This window comes from Setaria viridis, chromosome 7, assembly GCF_005286985.2.
Source record: "Setaria viridis chromosome 7, Setaria_viridis_v4.0, whole genome shotgun sequence".
Classification (NCBI taxonomy): domain Eukaryota; kingdom Viridiplantae; phylum Streptophyta; class Magnoliopsida; order Poales; family Poaceae; genus Setaria; species Setaria viridis.
In genome coordinates, this window is record NC_048269.2 from 21,781,091 (window position 1) to 21,805,925 (window position 24,835).

At 49.3% G+C, this 24,835-nt stretch overlaps 4 protein-coding genes across 4 annotated transcripts; 3 read left to right on the forward strand and 1 right to left on the reverse strand.

The window, feature by feature from the left end:
• Nucleotides 1-6,345: 6,345 nt before the first annotated feature.
• On the forward strand, nt 6,346-12,860 carry LOC117864028 (uncharacterized). The gene is made up of 9 exons (XM_034747993.2): nt 6,346-6,699; nt 7,308-7,408; nt 7,505-7,904; nt 9,053-9,868; nt 10,268-10,319; nt 11,092-11,159; nt 11,248-11,354; nt 11,440-11,527; nt 12,202-12,860. Exons 1-9 carry the CDS (start codon nt 6,574-6,576, stop codon nt 12,517-12,519), a joined length of 2,076 nt encoding a protein of 691 aa, XP_034603884.1. The 5' UTR covers nt 6,346-6,573; the 3' UTR covers nt 12,520-12,860.
• Nucleotides 12,861-14,103: 1,243 nt separating this feature from the next.
• On the forward strand, nt 14,104-17,498 carry LOC117863956 (uncharacterized). Its single transcript, XM_034747892.2, has 2 exons — nt 14,104-16,807; nt 16,962-17,498. Exons 1-2 carry the CDS (start codon nt 14,572-14,574, stop codon nt 17,318-17,320), a joined length of 2,595 nt encoding a protein of 864 aa, XP_034603783.1. The 5' UTR covers nt 14,104-14,571; the 3' UTR covers nt 17,321-17,498.
• A 73-nt stretch (nt 17,499-17,571) lies between these two features.
• Nucleotides 17,572-19,481, reverse strand: LOC117863957 (uncharacterized). Its single transcript, XM_034747893.2, has one exon. The coding sequence runs from the start codon at nt 19,413-19,415 to the stop codon at nt 17,925-17,927; it is 1,491 nt and encodes a 496-aa protein (XP_034603784.1). The 5' UTR covers nt 19,416-19,481; the 3' UTR covers nt 17,572-17,924.
• A 2,890-nt stretch (nt 19,482-22,371) lies between these two features.
• Nucleotides 22,372-23,989, forward strand: LOC117864750 (uncharacterized). Its single transcript, XM_072295314.1, has 3 exons — nt 22,372-22,588; nt 22,680-23,020; nt 23,504-23,989. Exons 1-3 carry the CDS (start codon nt 22,447-22,449, stop codon nt 23,987-23,989), a joined length of 969 nt encoding a protein of 322 aa, XP_072151415.1. The 5' UTR covers nt 22,372-22,446.
• The last annotated feature ends 846 nt before the right edge of the window (nt 23,990-24,835 follow it).

Below are 24,835 nucleotides of genomic sequence, written 5' to 3' on the forward strand. Positions count from 1 at the left end.
TATTTAGATGCCTAAATATTTGGTATAAGTATCACACCTATCAAACGATCTCAAATGGTAACAAAGTCAACAGTAAAGTTGTAGCACTCAACGAGATCTACAATTTTGTAGTTGATAACTTTTTCATTCAAAATTATTTTAGTGTATAAATATTACATACAAGATTCAAAACAATTAATTCAAAAGAAATATCATCCTTTTCTAAGTCACTATTGATTGTGTGGTGTGATGGTAAGAAAACTATCACGAGGCTAGTGGTTTTGAGTTTGAGTCACGATTCCGTACACTTGCTAATTTTGCATTAAAAATACTACGTGTTGGCCCTTGTGACAGGTGATTGTGTGGTAGGTGCTCCGGTTGAAACTATCTTTTTTACGTATTTTAAATTTCTTTCGAACAGACGGTGATAACACACCCACCGGCTCAAAACGGCGGTGATAGGGGTTTTAGGACCGGCTGTGATAGGAACTTTCCTAGTAGTGCATGCTTGTTGGGTTATCAAGTACCCATGGATCGTCCATGCCCGACAACAACCCTACAGCAATGGCTGCACCTCTACCATGCTTGCAGTTGCAGCTTACCAATTGCTAGGGCATACATGTTTAGAAAAAAGGATCATCAAATTTGAAGTCGCCATGAAGGAGAAATACCAGATACAAGTTTAAATTCCGGATTAAAATGAGAAATACGAATTGTTTGTTTGTTCTCCAATCTAGCCTCGTGGTACAACGAGATTGGCCTAACCGGTGGCACACGGATCGCCCTAGGCGGGATTCGTGGCGAAGCCGCTTAGCCAATAGCTCGTTGCCGTGTGTCAAGATATCCAGACGCAGAAAATATGATAAGAATAACGTATGCCGAAGCAAATCACAAAGAATGAAGTGGTGCAATGATATGGTGCACTTGGCTTTGGTTTGAGGTCTTGGGTTTGATTCCCTTGGCCACCACCTTTTTTTTCCTTTTCACGTAAATTATAATAAATTTCCTTTTTCACGTCAATTCTAATAAACCAATGACGGCCCCCGACAGATGAAAGACTGACAGATGGGTTGGCATCATGAAAGTGGACAAAACAACAAGTAGCTCAATGGCAAATGCATTCTATCTTGGAGGTCGCATGTTTGATTCAAGACCTATGCTGATTTTCTTTTTTTTTCCATACGCAACATGATGATTTTTAATTTACTGATCATATTTTTCTGATTCCCCCCCTCAATTTTTCTATTTTTTCCATACATAACATGATGATTTTTAATTTATTCATCGTGATGAATTTGCTAAAACGTCACAACGTTGTGGGTCGGATTGTGACGAATTTAACAAAATGTCATTGTGTTTTGAGCTTCAATATCCACCAATGCATATCCATAACGTAAAATAGAAAAATTTCATAGATGCAGTTGAACGTTCTCTGCAAACGTCACGAAAAACCTGTCACTGATAAAATAGTTTCTTATAGTGCTACATCCGCGCATGACAACGCAAGCATTATACATAGGCGCCTGGTTGGATTGCACATGTGCGCTATATGACCCTGAAACTCTAGCATTATACATATGCCTGACGCCGATACCGACCTGTAATAATCCTGAAACTCTAGCTGGTTCCTCCCATGCGAGTAATGACCCTGTTCGGGTAAGCACAGCGATGCCCTCGGCCACATTGATCGCTACTAAGTATATCTGATGTCTAATCCATGCATAAGTTGTCCAGGAAAAAAAAGCACCTGATCCTTCTTGCTCGTGTGTGTGAACAACCCCGCCATCGTCTTTTCGTTTTTTCATCTGAAAGCTAAGGTTAAGCAACTTGCTCATTGGCATGGCTTATCTAGTTAGATCCTGATTGGGAACCAGTGCTAAAGTTTAGCCCATGGCTAAAGTTTAGTGCTAAAGTTTAGCCCCTTGAGGTGTTTGAATACAGTGCTAAACTTTAGCAACTTGGTTTGCAAAGACATATTTACCCCTCCATTCAACTGCATTGTTCTCTCTCCTTCTCTCCAATTCTCTTTCTCCTCCTCTCCTGTTCTTGCCACACAGATCTCCAGAGCCAGAACACGGGGGCCGCCGCTCCACCGCCACCTTCCACGCCGCGTCTGGCCCACGTCGGTCGCCGCTCCCTAGCTGCCGGACTGCCTGCCCTTGCCTCCAATCGCTATCGGGGCTGGAGCTCCTCGTCGCGGTGCCTAGCGTGGATCAAGCTCGAGATCTAACCAAAACCAACACGATGGGGCACTTGTTGGAGGCGGACCCCGCGACCTCCCGCCAACCCCTCCCCGGAGGTGCACGAGCAGCGGGAGCAGGAGACCCTCGCCTCCGCCGCGCTCGCCCTCCCGCTCCTCCGCGCCGCCTTCACCCGCCGCGTGCCTCCTTCCGCCTACCCGGATCCCTGCCGCCGCCCTACTTCCACGACCTCCTCGCGTGGCTCGACCTCGTTGTCGCCTCCCTCTTCTCCGCCGACGGAGCCGCCGCGGGGGACACCGGAGAGCGTGAGGCGGCGGCGCGGGAGTGGGGACGGAGGGAGGGAGGGGTGGGGATTTACGGCTGGGTGCGGAGGTGGTGGGGCCGGTGGAGGAGGCAGGGCCAGGCGTGGCCGGCGGAGGGCGGCAGGGGTGTGGTGGGGAGGAGAGAGGGGGAGTGCGGGGAAGGGGGCAACCATGAAAAAAATGGGACCAGGGATTACTTTTAGCCCCTTTAGCACCTCTTGGAGGGGCTAAAGGAAAGGGTGCTAAACTTTAGCACTCTACCTTTAGCATCCCTGTTTGGCACCATAAGTGCTAAAATAAGATTAAAAGTGGGGTACTAAACTTTAGCACCCGTTCCAAACAAAACCTTATCATGTCGTGGCACGCGAGCCCCGGGTCACGGACACGGTTCCCTTGTCTTCCTTTGGAGGCGCGCGCCGCCGTGATTCTTGGCCACTTGTTCGCCGGTCACGGCCCGCGTGGCCGTCGGTTCCACGTCCACCACGTGCGATCCTCGCGCAAAGTCAGACGCACGGTATGTAATCGCTGCTCGCTCGGGCACGGTGGTCAGCGTGCCCGGATCCCCTGCTGGCTTGGCAAGTTCGCCGGCTGCCATTTGCCAGAGTTCGTCGCGGCCAGGAGAAACGGGAGGGGCCTTGGCTGATGATCCGGTCTGGATCCAAGCACGAAAGAACTAATCATCTTGGAGCAGATTAAATACGATCTCGATTGGTTAAGATACGGGGTAATCACGACACGAGCAATGGTTTTAATTACATGTATCTTCTCTGCTCCTGCCTCCTGCACACACACACACACACACGCACGCACGCAGACATGCGCGCGGCGATCGGGCGTGTTGTTCTTAGGCGTAGATGACGAAGTGCAAGCTCTCGCGCGCCATGAGGTGGCGGACCTCGTCGGCGGCGCGCGCGGGCCGCCACCCGCTCGCCGCGGCCCACGCCTCCTCCGCGCCGCCGCCGCCGTCGTCCAGGCCGACGGCGCCGCGCGCCATCGCCAGGACCGCCCTGGCCAGCGGGGCGCCGGGGACTTCGCGCGCCGCCGCCGGCCGTCGCGCTCTCGTCGTCCACCACCTGCGCGGTCCGCCGCCTCGGCCGGCGCCGCAGGCCCTGTCGCACGAGCGACAGCACGCCTCCCCACATAGCTCAGCAGAGCCCAGGAGATGAGAACTACTGCAGATCGGTCTCTCTCTGGATTGCAATGAAGAAACCGGCCTGACCCTGGTTGCCGGCCAGCCCCCCTTTTTTTCTGCCAGCTCAAACTGCAAGAGCTACTCTTCTCTCGTGAGGCAACAGCTTCGATGACATCTTGGAGAGCTCGATCGGAGCCATGTCTGGTTTATATACACGGTTGGCCACTTGCCTCACTCGTAAGCTAACGAAGCCCTCATGGCAGCTATGACAAGGTTAAGAGGACTTGGACAGGAGTCTTTTTCTCGAAAGGTAAAAGGCTGGTGGTGGACTGGGTGGGGCTGTGGGGAGGGACGAGCACTCGCGAAAGCTGGGAAAGGTCGCGCACGAGAGGTTAGTGGAGGGCTGGTCATCACGGCCGAAAACAACTGCTCGGCCATCTGCAGTTATCTCATCGATCGATCGGCGATCTGCCAGACGTGAACGCTGGATTTTTTTCAGGCTGCTGCTTCTTCTCCTGCACGATCGTTTTGCCCGCCTGCAGGGATAGTTTCTAGTACTGTAGCTGGTAAACCAGCGCGTGCAGGTAGCTCTAGCTGCTGGAAAGCCAAGGCTTTGACTTGGGCATGCATGCCTCCGATCATGGTGCCACTCTGCATGTGGGCGCCGACGACTTGGGTTCAGAACTTCAGATGACTGGACGAGTAGTACTTGTCATCGCAAGTGCACAGTTCCGAGATAGTAGCAGGTAGAGCAAGCGTGCGTGCCCGCCAGTGGCAACGTCGGTGAAAGGCTCGTAGAAAGGCCGGCGCCTTTTGCGTGTATGGACACCGGACACGGTCGCACGGCGTATATACCAACCAGGCAACCAAACCAACAACTGCATGTGCTGCTGCTGCTGCTGCTGCGGTCCTGGATGCAATCCCGGAGCTAGCAGGGGCTGCAGGGGGTTCACGGCCGCAGGATCGGCCGTGCGCTTTTGGAAAGTGGATGATTCTGAAAATTTGTGGACGTCCGCTGGTCGATCGCTCGTGCAGTGGATCCTGATCGAGGGTGAGAGGTACTGTACTGCTAGTCTGCCACCAGGTAGGCGGCACTTGCTTGGTGGAGGGCAGTGGGTGTTGCATTGCATGCACGGGCTGTGGCAGGTGAAGCCTGGATCCGACCCAGAGAGGCATACGTCGCCGTAGAGTTCTGCAAGCCCAACAATCAAAACGCATACTAAAACATGAACATGATGGAAGAATTACGGTGAACAGTGAGGTTGTTCTCGAGTGCGAGTTTAGAGGATAAAGTGAAGAAGAAAAAATCCACACGTATGCCATTGGTTAAACCCTAAATCCATCATATACCATCGTTAGTGACTGCGGGATCCTATGTGTCACACACACATCGATGGCATATGAGCGAGAAATTATAGGTTTTCACGGTGGCATATAAAAGGAAATTCCCCCGAAACCTGAAGGTGAACTCACTCATACTAGTGTCAAAGACTCGAAATGGGCCTTGACGACCTACACACCTCAATGCAAATAACCAAACCCTGCATACACCTGGTTCCTTGTTTTTTTTTCCTTTTAAGTGCACAAGTAGGCAAAGTCCCACGCCATTCAAATCCTTCCATTATTTTTGTGCAACTGTTGCTTTATTTCCAAATTAAGCAAGATATCACAGAGAAAACTTTACCTTTTATACAAATGGGTTCTATATAAGGGCAAGCAGCGATTGTGACGGCATGAGACCCATCTTATTCCTTGTGCTTTTCAGGTGCCTGCAAATTGCTCTATATATATGTTTCAGAAATGCATCACTACATAGCTTAGACATACATTTTTGATACATATATTGATTCACAAAATGTTGCAACAAGTTCTCAGAAGCCAACTCAAGGCCCCAGACACTACACGTACAAGGGTAGTGAAGCCAGAACAAAACCATTGGGGGATTCAATTTGTAACAAATCACCTATTACAAACACAGAATTGATTTCATTTTTAATGATTAGCATGTTAAAACAGCTTCGGGGGGGGGGGGGGGGGGCATGCCCCCCTTTCAACCCCTTAGGCATACCCGGATGCTAGCCAGCACAAGTTCAAGTGTTGTCGTTGTCAACACACATCTACATCAAGATCAAGATCTATCTAAAGTTTTCACGAGGAGTTTAATTTGCGATGAGGTTATCCTATATAATGCTGCTTCAACTAAAAGTTGCTACAGATGTGTTACACCATTAAGAATTGATGCTTGGTTGTCTTCCCAAGTGCAATCCAAGGCAGATGAATTGCAGCTCTCAAAGGGCAGATGATGTTGATGTCCAAACTTTTACTCTTTTCTCATTTTATGTGTTAGCTACGTGAACTTTCTTGGAATAATTGGACATTGTTTTAACCAAGAAAATAATTACAGACCGAGTTCTTGAAGCAAACCCAACCAAACCCATTCTGGGTTTGGTCTTGTCGGGTTGAACAGTTTTCACGTTCAGTTGTGTCTGGGCTGTTAGGGTGCGTACAACGAACTGGGCGGTCCACTGAGCTAAGCAAAATCCAATTGGAGCCGCCTAACTGGGCCGGAAAATCTCGTCTGATACACAGCCCAACACACGCTCCATCCGCCGCTCGCTCGTGCGCACCTGCAACTGCAAATCAGTTCGTTCAGGGCCCAGAACACGCGAGAACCCATCAAAGCAACCTCACACCTCGCGCGCACGACCCACGGGAAGCGTCCGTCCCCCGCGACGGTCCAGAGTCCAGAGTCCCAGACCCCAGCGCCGCTCGCGTTCGGGTGCCGCCGCCTCCCCGCCGTATCCGTCCACCCTCCCCCCATCCCCGCCGCCTCCGCCCCGTACCCCCCCTTGCGCCATACCGTAGGACGCGGCTGCTTCGGCCGGGTGAACTTCCGGGGGTGCCGCGGCCGGTGCGGGAGGGGGGGCGGCGTCGTCGAGCCAGCTAGGGTTCCTCCCCCATGGACGGCGGCGAGGGCCGGACGTTCAACGCGAACTTCACCGGCAAGGGGGTGACCCTGCTGCAGGACCGCGTCAAGGAGAAGCTCAGGGAGCTCATGGGCGACTACTCCGACGACACACTCGCGGTGAGCGCCCCGCCCCGCCCCGCCCCCCTTCCCCTATCCTCCCGCGCCGCGGCGCGATCCCCCGATCCGCTGCTAAAACCCTAGCGTCGCCCGGCACTTCCGTGGAATGCGGTCCCGTAGGGGACGGTGGCGCGGCTATATGGGATGTCGCGGAATCGCGGCTATCTGATTGGTTTCCTTTATAGGGTCGTGGTGCGCTGTGGCGTGTTAGTTATCCGCACTTGCGGTTTCGTGTGCTGTCGTGTTAGTTATCAGCATTTGGGGTTTAGTGTGGTTCATGTGCTTTTGAGGATTAGCGGCACACGATTACCCCCGCACGTTTTGGAACTTGGATTTTGTAGTCTGATACATGGCATTTAGCCATATATGGAATCGGTTATACATATAATCTTTGAACAAAGTGTGTTTATATTGTTGTGTGTGTTTTAGCAAACTCCAGGATGTCTGGAGTGGAGGTTAAAGCGCATGGCTGAGCTCTTTCAATTTTGTTGATGAACATTGTAATGGACAATTTATATGATTGATATTAGGTGCGCTCTTCTCTCGTTGCGGCAAATCATAATCCATTAAGATTGCTGATCTATCAATTTCTTCTCGTTGTTGCTCAGGAGTATGTCGTAGTATTGCTAAGGAATGGGAGGTGCAAGGATGAGGCGGCAAAGGAGCTGCAGGTTTTTTTGGGTGACGACAATGATGCATTTGTATCCTGGTCATCTTCTTTCACCCGAAGCTTTCGCACTTCATTTCTCTTCCTCTGCCATGTATTTCCTCTGACAACACCATCAATCTATCTGCGATTATGCAGGTTATGGGATCACCTCTCCTCAAATTTGCACCTTTATGTTCAACCTAAAGCCACCACTTCTAATGATGAACCTAAAAGCACTCGCAGTGCTGGTAGAGGATTGCCTGTTCGCAGTTTGACTAGCAGCGTGCAAGTTAATTGTGAACCTGAAGCTGAAGCCCAGAAAACAACTATAGCTCATCAGAAAAGAGATTGGGGAAGAATTATTCGAGAACAGTCAGAAGCAGTTCCTCTTCGAAGTGTTGTAGCCAATGTTTCTCATGCAGAGGAAAAGGATTTTCATGAATCACATGCAGAGGAAAGGGATTCTCATAAATCACATGCTGGAAGACGAACCCGCTCTCCTGACATGCATAACCACAGAAAGAGGAGCAGAGAGGCAGATTCACGATCTACCAAGGTTTCTAATCCTCTTTAATTTATGCTGGTTGTTTTGCAAAGCTTAGCAACATTGACAATACCATTTATTTCTTTTTTTTATATATGCATTTGCTAATTATCATGTCATAACAGATAGTCTCATAGTATGAAACAGATGAATATGCTAGGTATATGATTCTTATAGTCTTCAAAATCTGCTAAATGGAAGTGCTAATAGTATAATAGAGTTTTATTTTCTCTGTCTATATTACCGCTTACATGGTACACCAGAGTGCTTTTCCCAGTTTACACCACATGTAGTCTTGTTTTGGTTTTTACAACTAGAACATAAGTATTGTCTTCATTTCTGGTGAAAACATAAGTAAAACCCCAGGGCAAACTAGTTATGTCATTTGCATTCTGTTAATTGGTCCCTGTTTATGTGTATGCCCCAAGAATGTGAATGTTCCACTGGTTTGTTTTTCTTGGTTAGATAAAATTCTACAAAAATGTCTTCTTTTTTTGTTGAGCCTAGTCTTGTAATTTTGAATTTTGAAATCTGATCATGTACAGTTGTATAACCTTTAATAGGACATCTGGATGGGACTTTACCCTTTTTCTTTACAGTCGTATAACCATGCCCATGTATAATCCTGTTATAGGATTTGCGTTATGGGAGCCTCTGCTTATTATTTTTTATTTAATGCACCTACTGGAATTGCATATCTCTGCTCTATTTCTTAGCATGTATTTTTGGACCCTCGAAACTATGCAATCAGATGTACATTAGACATTTGAATCTGGATTAATGGCAACCCTGAAAGTTACACAAATGGTATTATAGATTTCTAGTCACATAATCCATTTTGAAAACTTATTCCATGTTGGTACGCAGTCATGTGGGGTTGAGGTGTTCATAGGAGGTGAGGACAGTATGGGCAATGTGAGTCTTTTCCTATTTTGGTAGGAACAAAGATAAAAATAGTTTTAGGTTTGAGAAATCTACAAAAGAGAGCTTGACTAAAGTCCCCAACTTGAATGATGCTCTGGAATGATCAAAAGTATGTTGTTGTGCTTTATCTTGTTTATTATACCATTACTGATATGATTTATGAATTGCTGTAAGCTCTCTCAGTGGAAGTAGCCCTTTATATCTTCTTTGTGATAATACTCTTAACATATTTCCAGAGGGTATCCAACCCAGTTATTGACGCACCACGCCGACTTCTCCAGTTTGCTGTCCGCGATGCTGTCAGAACTGTGCAGCCAGTGACTCCTAGATCAGAATCAGCTTCCAAGCGACTTCGTTCTGTGGTGTCTACATTGGCGTCAGATTCGGCACTTGATATTACTCATATTAGGTTGCAGAAAACAAATTCAGATGTGAGAATACCAGCATTAAGAGCTGCAGCTGAGGCGGCTGAAGATGCTATCAAGGGTAGCTTTTCGGGGAGTGTTTTTAATAGATTGGGAAGGATGCCCACAATAAATCATACTGACGCTCTTAGAGAACAAGACCCAGAAGGTGAAGAATATGAGAATATAGATAACATACGAGCAGAAAATCAAGTTGAATTTTATGAAAGAAATCAGTATGGTGGCAGTGATGCTTACATGCATGACCAGGAATCAGAGGAAGCTACAGGTTCTGCTCCCAATATTGATGAGTATGAAAGGTATAATGGATTGGGTTCTCGCCAAAGTAGATTGTCTTCTAGTGCAGGCAAAGAGTCATTAGTATTAGGGTATGTAAGGGGAGCTGTTGAAGTAAGAGGCAGAAGATTGATGGCTCAGGGCACACATGCTGGTTCAGGACCAAGTCCATCCGGAAAGAACTTAAATATGTCTGCTAACACTAGTATGCGGAAACTTCCAACTCATCAAACTAGGGATGCTGTCGTATCTGACCCTCAAGTGCCAATGGAGAAGAAGGTTGCTGATGCAAGGAACTCAAATGTGAAAATTACGCATGTTAATGATACGGTCATGACTGATAAGTCCAAAGTAAGTTTTTATCTGTCTTTTCCCGTGGCTTATTTTCCCCCCTTAAATTGTATATGTGATTAAGTGTAGAATTAACAAACATTCGAGTTCCTCGCATGTTCCGTGCTTAGAGGTTTATTGGTATAGTCTTCCCTAAATTTAATGTTTCAAGTCAAAGCATTCAGACCAGGATGCTACTGCATATCCTTTAGACAAACCATGCCACGCCATTTGATACTCATGTTTTTTGGACTACACGTGGCATTGGCAAGGAATATATCAGATTTTCAACTAATTGTTTACTCATATTTTTTCATGTTTACTGCCTATATTTCTTTTGTGATGATTCATGAAGCATTGTATTTTCTGGATCATTTGTGGTGTGTCATTCTATTCTAATTTGTTAAAAATACATTCCAGGATTTTATACATTCAGGTTCTATGCTGGAGGCGCAAAAGGCTTCGTCACTTGGTATGTAAAGCTGCTCGTTTTTTTTTTTGGAAGCGACAACTGCTTTAATTGGTAACTTTGGGGAGTGTTTATGTGGAAGCATTCTTTTTATCCTATTAGAGATGTGCTTTAATTGGTGTTTCCTGTAGTGCTTGATATCAAGTTAAAAAAATACTGTTCCAGTAGGGATTTGGAAAGGCTAGCTACAAGTTATGATGTCATTGGTACTACTATTTGATTGGCTTATAGTTCTTGCCTCTGAACTTACCTGCAATTTATTGATAGGGACATGCTTTCCATAAACAATTTTTTAATGCTAGATTATAACAAAATTTGCAAGAGATTTGACATGTTAATTTTCTGATGTATTAAGCTTTGATATGAGCCCTCAGAATACATTTTTCTTTAAAAGATCTTTGTTGTACCATCACTTAATATGAACCTTTTGTTCTCCCATTGATATTTATTTTTTTAACCATGTTAAATTGCTACTCCCTCCGTTCACAATTATAAGTAGTTTTAAGTTTTTCCTAAGTCTAAACTCTTTTTTTAACTTTGACCATCAATAGCTAACCATCCACATAGTTTTGCAATCTAAGCTTGAGGCTACTAGATTAATCACGAACAGCAATTTTGTAACATAAAACCTTTTCTTTTTGAAACAATATGTTTTTATTGAAATTAGTACCGTGTGGATGGCCTAAAGTGCTTATATTTGTGAATATATTTTTCGTATTATTTCTTCTTTTTCTAATTTCCCTTGATGATTAAAGTTTCTGTTCTTTTCCTCCAGCTGCTGGATCAAATACTACAGGTCAACCTGAAGGTGGCCCTGATTCTAGAACTGTCTTTGTTAACAATGTATGTGGTCCTTTGCTTATTCCATTATGTTCATGTAGCTGAAGACTTCATTCTTTACTAGTTGTTTACTTGTTTTGTTTCATTTTAGGTACATTTTGGTGCATCAAAAGATGCTCTTACTCGTCACTTCAATAAGTTTGGGGCTGTCCTAAAGACCCTTCTTGTGTCTGATGGCATCACTGGCCAGCCAACAGGGTATGAATTCTATTTCTATATGCAATTCTGAAAAAGCAGCTTTATTAGTCGGTATCCTCATTTTTTTCTCCTTCTGACTTATCAGCTCAGCGTATATTGAGTTCTTGCATAAAGAATCGGCAGAGCGGGCATTAACCCTGAACGGCACATCTTTTATGTCACGCATTTTGAAGGTAAATACCTCAACCTAACTGAATGTTTAATTGTACAGCATGGTTTTTCTAGTAGACTATGGGCCTGTTTGGATCCCATGGCTAATGGGTGAAAGTGCTAAAGTTTAGCACCTTTATACATTAGCACATCCAAACGGGAAGGTTAATGGGAGGGCTAAACTTTAGCCCACCCCAAAAAGGTGCAAAAGCATTAGCTGGTGGGGAGGAGCTAATGGGTGCTAATGGCTTGTGAAAAGACCAAAAGAGGGAGAGAGAAAGGGAGGAGGTGAGGAGATAAAAGGGCAAAACTGACTTTTCATGGACTTTAGCTCTATCCATTAGCCATGTCTTCAAACGGGAGTGCTAATGGGTGGAAGTGCTAAACTTTAGATGAGCTAAACTTTAGCAATAGCACATCCAAACAGGCCCTATATGGTACACATGACCTAGCTACTTTAGTAAGATTTGCTAAGTAATTCTCCGACGCTCGCGTATATACATTCTGTTCTGAGCTAAGGGTTGCACAAAATGTGCATTACTTTTGTCAGTAGCTTTATTAGCATTTTCCGTATTGGTAAATTATGGCGACAAATTATACTCAGGTTGTTTTTAGTTGATTGTGCTTTTTAGTGTTCTGGTGAAACTATTCCCAGCAGCAAGATCTTAGAAGTAACTCAAATCATATTGTGCTGCAGGTCGTTCGAAAAAGCTCCACTGAAGCAACCCAGCTGTCTGGCTTGCCCCGCGCTTCTCGGGGGTCACCCTTCGCTTCAAGGCTCATTAGAACTGCATACCCAAGGCCGACCTTTCCTGGTGCTATCCGCGGGCGACTGCCACTCAGAGGTGGTGCCCGGAGTTTCCAGTGGAAGCGTGGCGCTGCTGATTCCACCGATGCCGGAAAACCTAGTCAAACTGCACCTGCAGCTCCTGGGAATCAGTTGGTCACCCCAATCACAAGAAGCTTCACCTACACACGCACTGAGCCGAAATCAAATGATGGTGCGATGGCATGACTGGCCAGGCGCAGCATGCCACTGATCCTGATGAAATCTCGCAGAAAGAGCTCGTGATTGATGGCTGTTTCGTGCTTCATTCGGCCACTTTTGGTACATATTTAAATAGCTGCAGATCTTAGTTTGTAGGAGGCTGTTTTTTTGTGGACGTCAAACTTTGAGCCATACTCTGAGAGGCTTTTGTGCCTTTTTCCCATCGGCACACATGCTGTGCTGGCTGGCTGTGTGGAGTTTCTGGAGAGTAGAATATATATAAAAAATAGTCGAGGAAGAGATGAAAGCGATGGGAACGCTGGAACTTTTATTATTATTGATAGATTATTCGGCCTCCACGGTATCCATATCGAATGGTGATCATGTCCAAACCTGTAGTTTCAGTAACGAGATTCATCTTATTTCTACTGGAGGGTATATTTTCCTTTCACTCTCTTGGGCCAGTTTTGTAAATATACAAAACATAATAGTACCTCACTACTACCTCTGAGATCTGGCTGCCATCAATTGTACAGGCATGTACGTGTTTCTACAACGTTGTCTTTCCTAGGCCTTGTTTAGTTGGCCAAATTGGGAGGTGCCAAAATTACTGTGCCAGCACTGTAGCACACTGTAGCGTTTCGTTTGTATTTGTGAATTATTGTCCAAATATTGACTAATTAGGCTCAAAAGATTCGTCTCGTAAAGTACAACAAAACTGTGCAATTAGTTTTTAATTTCGTCTACATTTAGTATTTCATGCATGTACCGCAAGTTTGATGTGATGGGGAATCTTCTTTTTGCATAGTGCCAAAGTTGGGTGTTGGGAGGTAACTAAACATGGCCCTAGTTTGTCAATTTTTGTCAGAAAAGAGTGCAACACCTGTGAAATCTGGGTGGCTGTACCTGTTTTTGTCAGAGAAGAGTGCATTTTATCTTGGAATCAGCGAAACTCACGGGTTGCTGAAATCCAAGGACTGTTCATACTGACCACCGAGTCATCAAAGTCAGGTGATCGGAAGACAAGGACAACCACCTCTGTCGTAACCCTCATCTTTACTAGTTAGCCCCTCAAGCTGCTCATATCTGCCGGCAGATTTTGTTGTGTACTCTGCTGCCCTCCCCTGTTTCTTTACTTGTTTTGTTTGTATCCGTAGGTGGTGCAGCGCCCGTGACGCGCGCCGCTGAGGATTAAAATATCAGGGCAGCTGGTTTACTGATTGTACTTGGCCTTTTTTCATCATCACTAATCCAAATCCATTATTGGAGGCAACTTGGTTTAACTGACAGCACCTTTGCTTAGGAAAGCTACCCGGTTTTGCCTCTAAATCAGATCCTTTTCACCCTAACGGCAAAAGGTTGGGGGTGGAGGTAGGGTTCTTAGATGATACTAGCAGGGAATAATAGTAGCGAGTATCAATGATCAGTCAGCTCACTAGTCACACCTAACCTACCCAGGCGTAAAAACTAAACGAACTACTGCTATCCAGTCAAAGGTTTTGGCGCCATTGACATCTCTCTCGCCTTCTGCCGAACCCAGAGCTGCTGCTGCAGCCACCAGTAGTAGACCCAGCCCATGGCCATGCCATTGCCAATGCCATGGTGGCCGGTCCCAGTGGCCAGTACTACCTGAACGTCACATCGCGTCCAACGAGCAGGACAAGGGCGCCACTCCAAGTCCAAAAGTGCCACTGCCAGTGCGTCACCATCCCAAAGTCCAAACGAAATAATGCAAAAGGCGAGGCCGTCCGGCGCCATGACTCGGCCGGCAAGAATGTACTGCCATCCCTGCAGGTGATATGTTACAAACACCACCACTACCTAATCACCTAGATAAGCCTATAGTATAATGACCGGACGTGCTCATCCTTTTTGCAGAGGATTAGACGAGCCGCTGGCGATGAGCGAGTGAATGATCCATGACACGACACAGTAGTCACGCCCTGTCCGACGACACGATCAGTCCTGCAGCGAGTGATACCAAACAGAGGGCAGCGTGCACACTCTGTAGTTGCCACTCCACTAGTCCATCCGCAACTCCGCCTCTCCGTGCAACACCACTCACCAGCTCCGTCGTCCATGGCATCCGCCGCCGCCGCCACCAGCTTCCCTCTCTTCCTCCTCGTTTCGACATTGATCGCCGCCTCAACCCCGCCGTCTTCGGCGGCGGCGGCGCAGACGCCGCAGGACCTCCTGCTCGACTTCAAGGCGTCCCTGCAGGACCCGTCGGGCGCGCTCTCGTCCTGGTCGCGCTCGGCACCCTACTGCAACTGGCCGCACGTCTCCTGCACCAGCGCCACGGCCGCCGCCAACGCCACCGTCTCCGTCTCCCTCTCCCTCCAGGGGCTGGGCCTCTCGGGCGAGCTCTCGGCCGCCTCGCTCTGCCGCGTCCCTGGCCTCGCCGCGCTCAGCCTCGCGTCCAACGCCTTCAACCAGACCGTCCCGCTGGACCTGTCGCGGTGCGCCTCGCTCGCGTCCCTGAACCTCAGCTCCGCCGGCTTCTGGGGCCCTCTCCCCGAGCAGCTCGCCGCGCTCCCCGCGCTCGTGTCGCTCGACCTCAGCGGCAACAGCATCGAGGGCCAGGTGCCCACCGGCCTCGCCGCGCTGGGGAGCCGGCTCGAGGTGCTGAACCTCGGCGGCAACCGGCTCTCCGGCGTGCTCCACCCGGCGCTGCTCCGCAACCTCACCGGCCTGCACCTCCTCGACCTGTCCGGGAACCAGTTCACGGAGTCCGAGCTGCCGCCGGAGATCGGCGAGATGAGCAGCCTCCGGTGGCTGTTCCTGCAGGGGTCGGGGTTCGCCGGCGCGATCCCCGAATCCTTCCTCGGCCTGGAGCAGCTGCAGGTTCTTGACCTGTCCATGAACAGCCTGACGGGAGCCGTGCCACCCCGATTCAGCGTCAGGTTTCAGAAGCTCATGACCCTGGATTTGTCGCAGAACGGCCTCTCCGGACCGTTCCCGGAGGAGATTGGTAAGTGTTTGATGCTCCAGAGGTTCGAGGTGCACGACAACGCCTTCACCGGCGAGCTCCCCGCCGGGCTCTGGTCACTGCCGGACCTGCGCGTGATCCGGGCCCAGAACAACCGGTTCACCGGCCGGTTGCCGGAGTTCTCCGGCGGCCAGTCTCGGCTCGAGCAGGTCCAGCTCGACAACAACAGCTTCTCCGGCGTGATACCTGGGAGCATCGGCCTGGTCCGCACCCTGTACCGGTTCTCCGCCTCCCTGAACGGGCTCAACGGCAGCTTGCCGGACAACGTCTGCGACTCCCCGGCGATGAGCATCGTCAACATCTCCCGCAACGCGCTCTCCGGCACGATCCCGGAGCTCAGGAACTGCAAGAGGCTGGTGTCGCTGTGCCTCGCCGGGAACGGCCTCACCGGGCCGATACCGGCGTCGCTTGGGGACCTGCCGGTGCTGACGTACATCGACCTGTCCAGCAACGGCCTCACCGGCGGCGTCCCGGCGGAGCTCCAGAACCTGAAGCTCGCGCTGCTGAACGTCTCGTACAACCGGCTCTCCGGCCGCGTGCCGCCGTCTCTGATCTCCGAGCTCCCAGCCGTGTTCCTCCAAGGCAATCCCGGCCTCTGTGGCCCCGGATTGCCGAACGATTGCGACGACGCGCCATCGACGAAGCATCGGGGACTAGCGCTGGCCGCAACCGTGGCGTCGTTCCTCACCGGCGTGGCGCTGCTCGCCGTAGGAGCACTCGCAGTTTGCAGGAGGTTGCACGGCGGCGAGCCCTCACCGTGGAAGCTCGTGCTGTTCCACCCCGTCAAGATCACCGGAGAGGAGCTGCTCGCTGGGTTCCACGACAGGAGCATCATCGGCAGGGGCGCGTTCGGGAAGGTTTACCTGATCGAGCTCCAAGACGGGCAGAACATCGCGGTGAAGAGGCTGGTGAACTCAGGGAAGCTGAAGTTCAGAGCGGTGAAGAACGAGATGAAGGCGCTGGCGAAGGTCAGGCACAAGAACATCGCCAAGATGCTTGGATTTTTCTACTCCGAGGGGGAGGTCAGCATCATATACGACTACCTGCAGACGGGAAGCTTGCAGGATCTGATCTGCGGGCCGAAATTCACGGTGGGGTGGAAGGACAGGGTGAGGATCGCCATGGGTGTAGCCCAGGGTTTGGCCCACCTTCACCATGACCATACTCCCCAGGTTCTGCATAGAGACCTGAAGGCGAGCAATGTGCTTCTTGGTGACGAATTTGAGCCGAGGATTGCAGGATTTGGGATCGATCGTGTTGTCGGGGAAATGGCGTACCAGACTTCCATGGCTTCGGATCTGAACTACAAGTGCTATATGGCACCAGGTAAGCATTTTTGCAGTTCGGTGAATCCACCCAGATTCTATGCATGTGTGTAGTTCGGATACCAGGCAATGTCAGTACGAAAGAGAACTGGTGGTAATAGATTTCAGTATTTCACTGACGCCGTTTTGCCTCTTTTTATTTTTTCTGAAACCAGAGCAAAGCTGCGCCAAGAATCCAACGCACCTCATGGACGTGTACAGCTTCGGGGTCATCCTCCTGGAGCTGGTCACCGGGAAGCCCGCGGAGCAGCCGGCGTCCCACGACGACTCCGTCGACATCGTCAGGTGGGTGCGGCGGCGGATCAACGTGGCCGACTCGGAGATACTTGACCCCAGCATCTCCCGCGCGGCGCGGCAGGGGATGCAGGCCGCCCTCGAGCTCGCTCTGCGCTGCACGTCGGTGATGCCCGACCAGAGACCGGCCATGGATGAGGTCGTCCGGTCGCTCCAGCCGCTGTGTTTCAGCGTTCATCCGCAGACGCCGCTGCCCACTGAAATCGCTTTGGAGCCCTGAATGGAGAAGCACGTTGAGGTCGCCTGCTTCTGCCCATGGTAAGCCCAGAGAGAGTTCAGAGAGTATGTATCACTGCATAGCCCTTGCTTGTTGTATTTGTAATTTTGTATATAGCATGGCACTAGGAGGATGCGAGTGTGCGGAAACAGAATAAAGAGAAATAAGGGATCAGCGATCACCAAGCTTGTTCTGTAACCTCTAACACAGATTTAGACTAGGAAGGTAACAGCAGGCATTACAGAAGCTGATACTACAATTCAGAACTACTACATAATCCATTGAATTATTTTAACACAACTTCATGAAAATTAAGCATACAAAGAAGAAGATAATTATTCGGTTACATGACATGAACATACAAATATTGCAGAGGCTACAGACAGGCAAACAGACTGAAAATTATTATAAGAAACAGGAATTGAAATCTACTATCAGCTACACATGAAGCGGTTCCTCGTCGCTTCTCTGCAAGATTTTGCTTCACGTTGAGATGGAGCTCTGCCTCTCAAAGACCGCAAGCGGTTTGCAAAGCCTGGTGATGAACTCAACTTCCACCAAGGTGCTTGGTGGTGCTCACTATGTCGCCAATCAGTACGGCGACGCATCATTCTTCCACGTCCTGTGCAAGATCGGCCCGGGCTCTTGCTCGGGTCTGATAAACTTTTCTTCCTCCATTGCTGCTACTGCTGGCAACGGTGGTGGTGGTGGTGATGCAGTTGCTGTTGTTGCTCACTAAATCGCTCAAGAAGTACCAGCAGATCGTGCTATGAGGATGCCCAGGTAAAATGCCAACCTGAGGAGCCCGGCATGGCGTGGACCTCCCAGATTCCATGTCAAAGACCATTCCCTGATCCCTGCCACGCCCACCGATCCAGTACACACAGTTGCCTTTTAGTCCTGGCACGCCCTCTGCATACATGGACACTGCATTGTTCCTTCCCACAAAGAGCGAGTAGCCTCCCAAGTCCTTCACCACATCCCAGCAAGGCTGGCGCCGGGGATAGTACCTCAGAACCAATATCTCATTTTCTGCGACGCGGCGCTGACCGCCTGCGGGCAGCTGCAGAGTAACGGTGCAGCTCGCGTTCCTCCAGACTTGGTACAGATTACCCTCACAGAACACCAAGTTCTTGGCACTAGTGAACGCGGACACAGTGTCATAGGGCGGCGCAAAGACAGTGGCAGGGTTGAACGGGAGGTTGGCCTCGGACAGGAGGGGCTCAACCGTGGCTGGCGCGTTGAGGTCCGGCCCTTGAGATTCAGGTGGAACTCTCTTGTACGAGAACGACTCCGCGCAGAGCGTCAGCCTCAAGGGAATGGGTTCCAGATTTCCTGTCCGCGCCTGCTCATAGCGCACCAAGCGAAAATTGCGCTGCTGCTGCCACCGCATCGGGCGGAAATTAATGGAGCGCTCGGCGGGCGGCTGGAGCACGGAGAACTCCGGCTCCGAGGGTCCCGCCTCGTCGGCGTTGGCGGGCTTGCGGCGGCGGCGCTCGGGGAGGCGGAGCACGTGGACATCCCCGCACTTGGTGAGGCAGTAGACCTTACCTTTGTCCGTGTACACGACATCCGTGAGCTGGTCCCCGCTGGTGAGGCGGACGGGCTCCAGGACGGCCCACCTCCTGGCCCCCGCGGTGACGTAGGCGATCCTGTCGATGTCGCAGATGGCGGCGGCGGCGAAGTCGTCCTTGGCGGGGCTCGGGGTGAAGACGACCTTGGAGACCCATCGGCTCTCGTAGATCAGGGGCGGGAGCAGGATCTCGACGGCGGCGATGGGGTTGAGGAGGACGAAGGCGGTCTGGCCTGTGAAGAGCGCGACGGAGAGCGCGAGCCAGCCGTTGCTGGAGCCGACGCAGCGGCTCCCCGAGACGATGGCGGTGAGCTCGAAGGACCGCCGGGTGGGAAGGGATGCGGCGTGCGGGCACCAGCGTGCGTCGTCGGCGACGACGAGGAGCGCCGGGGAGGGCGGGGCGAGCGCGCAGCGCCAGGCCGTGCAGGCGCCCCGCGCGCTGGCGTACCACTTGAGGTCGAGGCGGTCGCCGATGCGGCAGAGGAGATCCGGCGGCAGGTCCGCCCAGCGCCGGAACGGCGCCATGGGGGCGGCCGGATTCGGGCCGCTAGGGTTTGGCGGGGGCGGGGGAGGGGGCGGATGCGGGCGATCCCCCCGGTGGGGGTGGTGGGGAATTTTATGATCCATTCTCTTCCTCCGGATGGGGGTGTGATTTTACGGGCGAGCCCCTCCGGGTTGCGTTGCCTTCGCGAAATGGTCCACCTGCCCCGGGCCGATGACGCGGCCGTCGTCGCCGTCCGGCCTGCGCAGCGCAGGCCACCCGGTGTGAGTGAGTGAGTGAGCGAGGCAGGCAGTGGGTGGGGGTGTCGCGTGACGCTTGCAGACGACGCGTGGTAAACGGGTACCGCGTGCCAGCCACCACGGCGGTTGGCGGCCCGCCGGACTCGCGGGGTTCCCGCGCGCGCGGTCGCGGGGTGGGTGGGACAGGTTTGCCTTTGTCTCTGACAGAGGCCCGAAAGATGCGCGGCGGAGTTTTCTGTTACTAGGATTTCCAGTGCGCGGTTTCCAGTGCTCAGGCAGCGGTTTCCACGCGAATTTCGGCCTTTCGAAGAGGTATGTAGAGCATTCAAGGCTTTAAGCCTGAAAGGAAATTTGCTGATCAGCAAAAAGGTGCTAAGTTAGTAATGTTAGTCTGCAGAATTTATACAACAACAATAATAAGAACGGCCTGGGGAAACATTTACAGTAGTGTTAACATCGAAAAACACAGTAGTGTCAACATGACAACATCTGTTCTGAAATCTTAAGCACGCGCCCTTGGACCCTTCGCTCTCCTGCCACATTCGTGAAAAAGAAAAGAGCATTTGATCAATAGTTGAAGTGACGAGATTAAACCTCAAAAAAATGCTGCCATCAAGCTTATTAGCTAGGATCAGCAGCCCTTACAGCCCAATTAAACACAAGTAGGAAACACTAATGGACTCCTGACAGGCTTTGAGGAAAAAGGGCAGGAGAGCCAATGCTGTGACTGTGAGCTTATCCGGTGCCCTTTTTTTTTAAGGGAGAGCACATCCAGCGTCTTGTTCTAAGGTTGCAGAGCCACAAGCTGGACAGAGTGGAGAAATAATTTTAAAACTCAGGAAACAGTAAGACAAGCTAAAGTGCTAAACATATCCAATAATGAATATACTGCCGGCAGACAATCGTTCCATCATCCTTGTATGGAACAGTTCCACCACCCTGGCTGAATAGCGTTGTGACCTGAAACATCTCGACAGCACCCTCACAATCACTTGTGGTAATTATGGGTGTGTGGACATACAGAAAACCATTCTTGTCGAAAAATTTGTGCGTTGAACAGGCCAGTCGATGCCTTATCCGAGCAACCGCGCTTATCTGCAAAATCTTAATTCGAATTGCAAGTTTGCAACCGTCATGAATTGTTCTCATTTTGAAAGAGATACTGCAATATAGGTTACTAATAAAAGAAACGGTAATTTACTTCTACAACTCGATCTATGCACCAAGAAGTTCATACCGTACGAAGTTCAGAAACTCTACTTCCCACTGTAAGATCACAATTTCACAGCAAAGCTCTAGTTGGCGTTCTCCGAGTACAAGTTCAAGGCTGTCAGGACAAATTGAGCAAAGAAAGTAATACAGAAAGCGAACGATTTCCTAACGTGTTGGTACGTGCACGGAGGTGTACCAAGTCCCTGAAATTCTCGGGCTTCCTCATGCTCTTGCGCAGCGGGTAGGCGCCTCCACCGCCCCTACCTCGATGAATCATCAATTGCAATATCTATCGGAAAAAGTGTATTTTTCATCCCTCACGTATTGCAAAAACTTTGACATTCATCCCTCATATTTTATTTGGTGCAAATCAACACGTTAACTAACTAAACTGGTGCATTTATCATCCCCACCTTAGTTTAACGATGGCTTGGGGTCATATAACATCAGTTTAGGCAATGTAATAATCTTATTAATCATTGTTTAGCCATGTCCAATGTTGAGTCAGTCTCTATAATAGTTCGGTGTGAATCAGCTCCGATAATTTTTCTAATAAAATTATTATGGGTACCAATTTAGATGATTTACTAATTTTTTTTGGCTTTATATCTTCAACTCAGCATATTATATTGCTAAGCAATGATTAATCAGATGGTTACGTCGCATAAACTGTTATTAGATGGCACTAAATTATTATTAAACTAAGGTGGGATGATAAATGCAACCGTTTAGTTAATTAAATGGTTGATTTGCATCAAATAAAATATGAAGAATGAATGTCACACTTTTGCAATACTTAAGTTATGAAAAATACAATTTTTCATATCTATTGATCAAGCTGCATCGACAGGGTTCGAAACAAAAGCAAAACAATTGCTCTCTTTATCTCAGGCGTACTTGACATTTGTGTTACCTTTCACTATCATCTATATACGAATTTGACTGCTATTTTTTATCAGAATACATCTATAAGATTGTGAAAGTACTTTTCATGATAGATTTACATATATTATTCTCATTTTCGAACTAAATGCCGCACCTTCCATATTATTCTCTAAATATAAGTCGCTTATGAATTCAAGGTGATCACCTTTACATGAGTCGCCCATGATTATGGATTAAATGGTGCCGAGCCTGTTTATCTTCCTAATCTTCATGCCTAGCTCCAAAGTTGCCTGTATTTGCAATCAGGTAGACTATTTTAAAAGTAACTGATATCCAAGTTTCAAAGTATAGAATCTTGTTCCAGATGTCAAATATTTGTTGTTGGATGGAGTAGTTGTCATCGCCAGGAATCAACTCACGTTGGACTTCCGTGGCCTCTAAACAAATCTCGAGATAGGGCTTAAACGAACTTGAACAATATAAATTAGTATTGAAATAGAGTAGCAACACAAGTGACAAGTGGCTTTTTTACTGGGCCGTGTGGCGGGCTGGTTCTCCAGCGCACTTCCTCTCCTGACAGTCCACGGTACTGAGCAGCCCACGAGTCAGAAGCCGCCGGATGAACTTTGGAGCATAAAAATCCCTCAATCTCCCATAAACCCTAACCTAGTTCGTCAGATTGTCATACTGCCATCTTCAGAAGTCCGCCAAGGTCGCCATGGCACCGTTTGGGCCTTGGGCGGGCATCCCCTCGGAGCTCCTCCTCCTCATCAGCGATGGCTTCGGCCTCCTAGAATCCTACAGCCGCGCCCGTGGCGTCTGCACCGCGTGGCGCGCCGCCAATCCCTTCCCTCGTCACCGTCTCCATTCCGGCACACGATCCTCCGCGCGTGTCCGCCCTGTTCCTGCCGGCGGAGCGCTCGTACCCTCTCACCACGCTTCGCTGGAGAGGCCGCTGCGTCGTCGGCTCGAGCAACGGCTGGCTGGCCGTCGACGGCTGCCCCTATCAGGGGATCTACCTCATCGCCGGCGAGGACAAGAAAGTCCCTCTCCTCCAGCTGAACAACGACGGCAAGCTGGTGCCCAAGATCGTGTTCGCGCCGAAGCCCACGCCAGACGACTACGTCGCGGTGGCGATCTGCGACCTGCTCAGGCTCGCCTACACCAAGACGCGGGACATGAAGTGGATGATCCTAGACGTCGCCATCGGGGCGAGAGACTGGTTCGTAGACCTGGCCTACGACTCCGACGCCGGCAAGGTCTACTGCGTCAACGTGCTGGGAGACGTGCACGTGCTCCACATCCCCCGGCGCCAGCGACGGAGGCCCATCGTTGAACCCTTTGCAGGCCGCCGAGCGCGCAGGCCTGCCGTACGACCCCGCCGCAGACTACGCCCCGCCCTACGACACCGCGTCCAAGTTCACAGCCGCCAAGAATGTCTTCTTCGGGGGTGTTTGGATCCTGGAGCTAAAGTTTAGTACGTGTCACATCGGATATTCGGATGCTAATTAGGAGGACTAAACATGAGCTAATTACAAAACTAATTGCAGAACCCCTAGGCTAAATCGCGAGACGAATCTATTAAGCCTAATTAATCCATCATTAGCGAATGTTTACTGTAGCATCATAGTGTCAAATCATGGACTAATTAGGCTTAATAGATTCGTCTCGTGATTTAGCCTAGGGGTTGTGAAATTGGTTTTGTAATTAGCCTATGTTTAATACTCCTAATTAGTGTCCAAACATTCGATGTGACAGGGACTAAAATTTAGTCCGGGGATCCAAACACCCCCTTCTTCGGTGGTAACCTGTACCAAGTGTGGCGGAACACCACCAGCGCCGTCTCTTGGGACATACCGGGCGGTGGCCAGTTCCGCATGGCGAAAAGCGAGATCTTCGTCCTCAAGTACGACCCCGAGCGCCAGCCGTGCTGGGATGCGGTGAAGGACTTGGGAGGGTACTCGGTGTTCGTCGGCAAGAACCAACCTGTGGTGCTGCGACCAGAGGATGCGCCAGGGGTCAGGGCCAACTGCGTTTACTGGATCAATGAGGGGTCGAGGAACAAGCCGATGGTGTTCGATATTGCCACTGGAATCTCAACTCTTCATCCCTCTGCCGACAAAGCACTGAATCCCTCGTGCAGACCAGTCTGCTGGTACTTCTTGAATGACAAAATTATGAGCGTCGAGAACAATGGAAGAAAACGAAGTATGGGTGGAGAGGATTGTGTGCAAGTCTCGAAGAGTCAAGAAGCACATTAGGCCATTCTTAATGGAAGTTTCATGGACAATAAATGAGCTTCCACGTAAGCAATTTTGATGACATAGCACACTATTTGTGAGGTGAGAGAAGAAAATAGTTTCATGTGGATGAAACCATATGTACACTGTTTCCAATAACTTTGTGTCTTGCATGTAGCCTTGAAAAAAACAAAAGATGAAACTATGCATCGTATGAGCTATTTCATCTATGAACTAAATATATTCTTGCTTATGTGGCATTCTTCGAAACATGAATATGAAACTTTGCATTGAGAATGGCCTTAGTACCAGGGTGGAGAAGGTGGTACTCCCTCCGTTTGAAATTATAGATCGTTTTGGCTTTTCTAGGCTCATAGACATTATTATGCATTTAGACATAGACTATATCTAGGTGCATAGTAAAAATTATGCACCTAGAAATGCTAAAACGACCTACAATTTGGGATGGAGGGAGTACGTATTTAGTTATTTCTCTATAATTCTGACAAATTGCTTCGGGTACATACTTTGTTTAATAACATGCAATCTTGAGAATTTAATAATGTCGACTGCTTCAAAAATGATAAGCGAAAAGTGTGATAGGTGATGGGGAACATGTAAATTTTGGTAAAGATGATTAGCTGGGTACTCCCTCTATTTTGAAATGTATGGCATTTTGATTCTTTTTGACAAGCTAATTAGCTCATTTTTAAACTAATCAGCTTGACAAACATCATATATTCAAATACAAAGGGAGCATTTGATCTTCAATAAACAAGTCACAGTGCTACTAGAAGAGTTTTATGGGGCAATTGCGGAATCTGATGTATATATGCTACTACAACTTAAGCCATCATGTGTGCCAGT

Excerpts from the sequence above, each read along its gene's own strand:
- LOC117863957 (XM_034747893.2), bottom strand. The coding sequence starts at position 19,415 with ATGGCGCCGTTCCGGCGCTGGGCGGACCTGCCGCCGGATCTCCTCTGC.
- LOC117864028 (XM_034747993.2), top strand. The coding sequence starts at position 6,574 with ATGGACGGCGGCGAGGGCCGGACGTTCAACGCGAACTTCACCGGCAAG. Across the intron at positions 9,869-10,267 it reads TCATGACTGATAAGTCCAAA|GATTTTATACATTCAGGTTC; the intron begins GTAAGTTTTTAT and ends AATACATTCCAG. Across the intron at positions 10,320-11,091 it reads GCAAAAGGCTTCGTCACTTG|CTGCTGGATCAAATACTACA; the intron begins GTATGTAAAGCT and ends CTTTTCCTCCAG.
- LOC117863956 (XM_034747892.2), top strand. The coding sequence starts at position 14,572 with ATGGCATCCGCCGCCGCCGCCACCAGCTTCCCTCTCTTCCTCCTCGTT. Across the intron at positions 16,808-16,961 it reads CAAGTGCTATATGGCACCAG|AGCAAAGCTGCGCCAAGAAT; the intron begins GTAAGCATTTTT and ends TTCTGAAACCAG.
- LOC117864750 (XM_072295314.1), top strand. The coding sequence starts at position 22,447 with ATGGCACCGTTTGGGCCTTGGGCGGGCATCCCCTCGGAGCTCCTCCTC. Across the intron at positions 22,589-22,679 it reads CAATCCCTTCCCTCGTCACC|GCCGCTGCGTCGTCGGCTCG; the intron begins GTCTCCATTCCG and ends TTCGCTGGAGAG. Across the intron at positions 23,021-23,503 it reads ACGTGCTGGGAGACGTGCAC|GGGGATCCAAACACCCCCTT; the intron begins GTGCTCCACATC and ends AAAATTTAGTCC.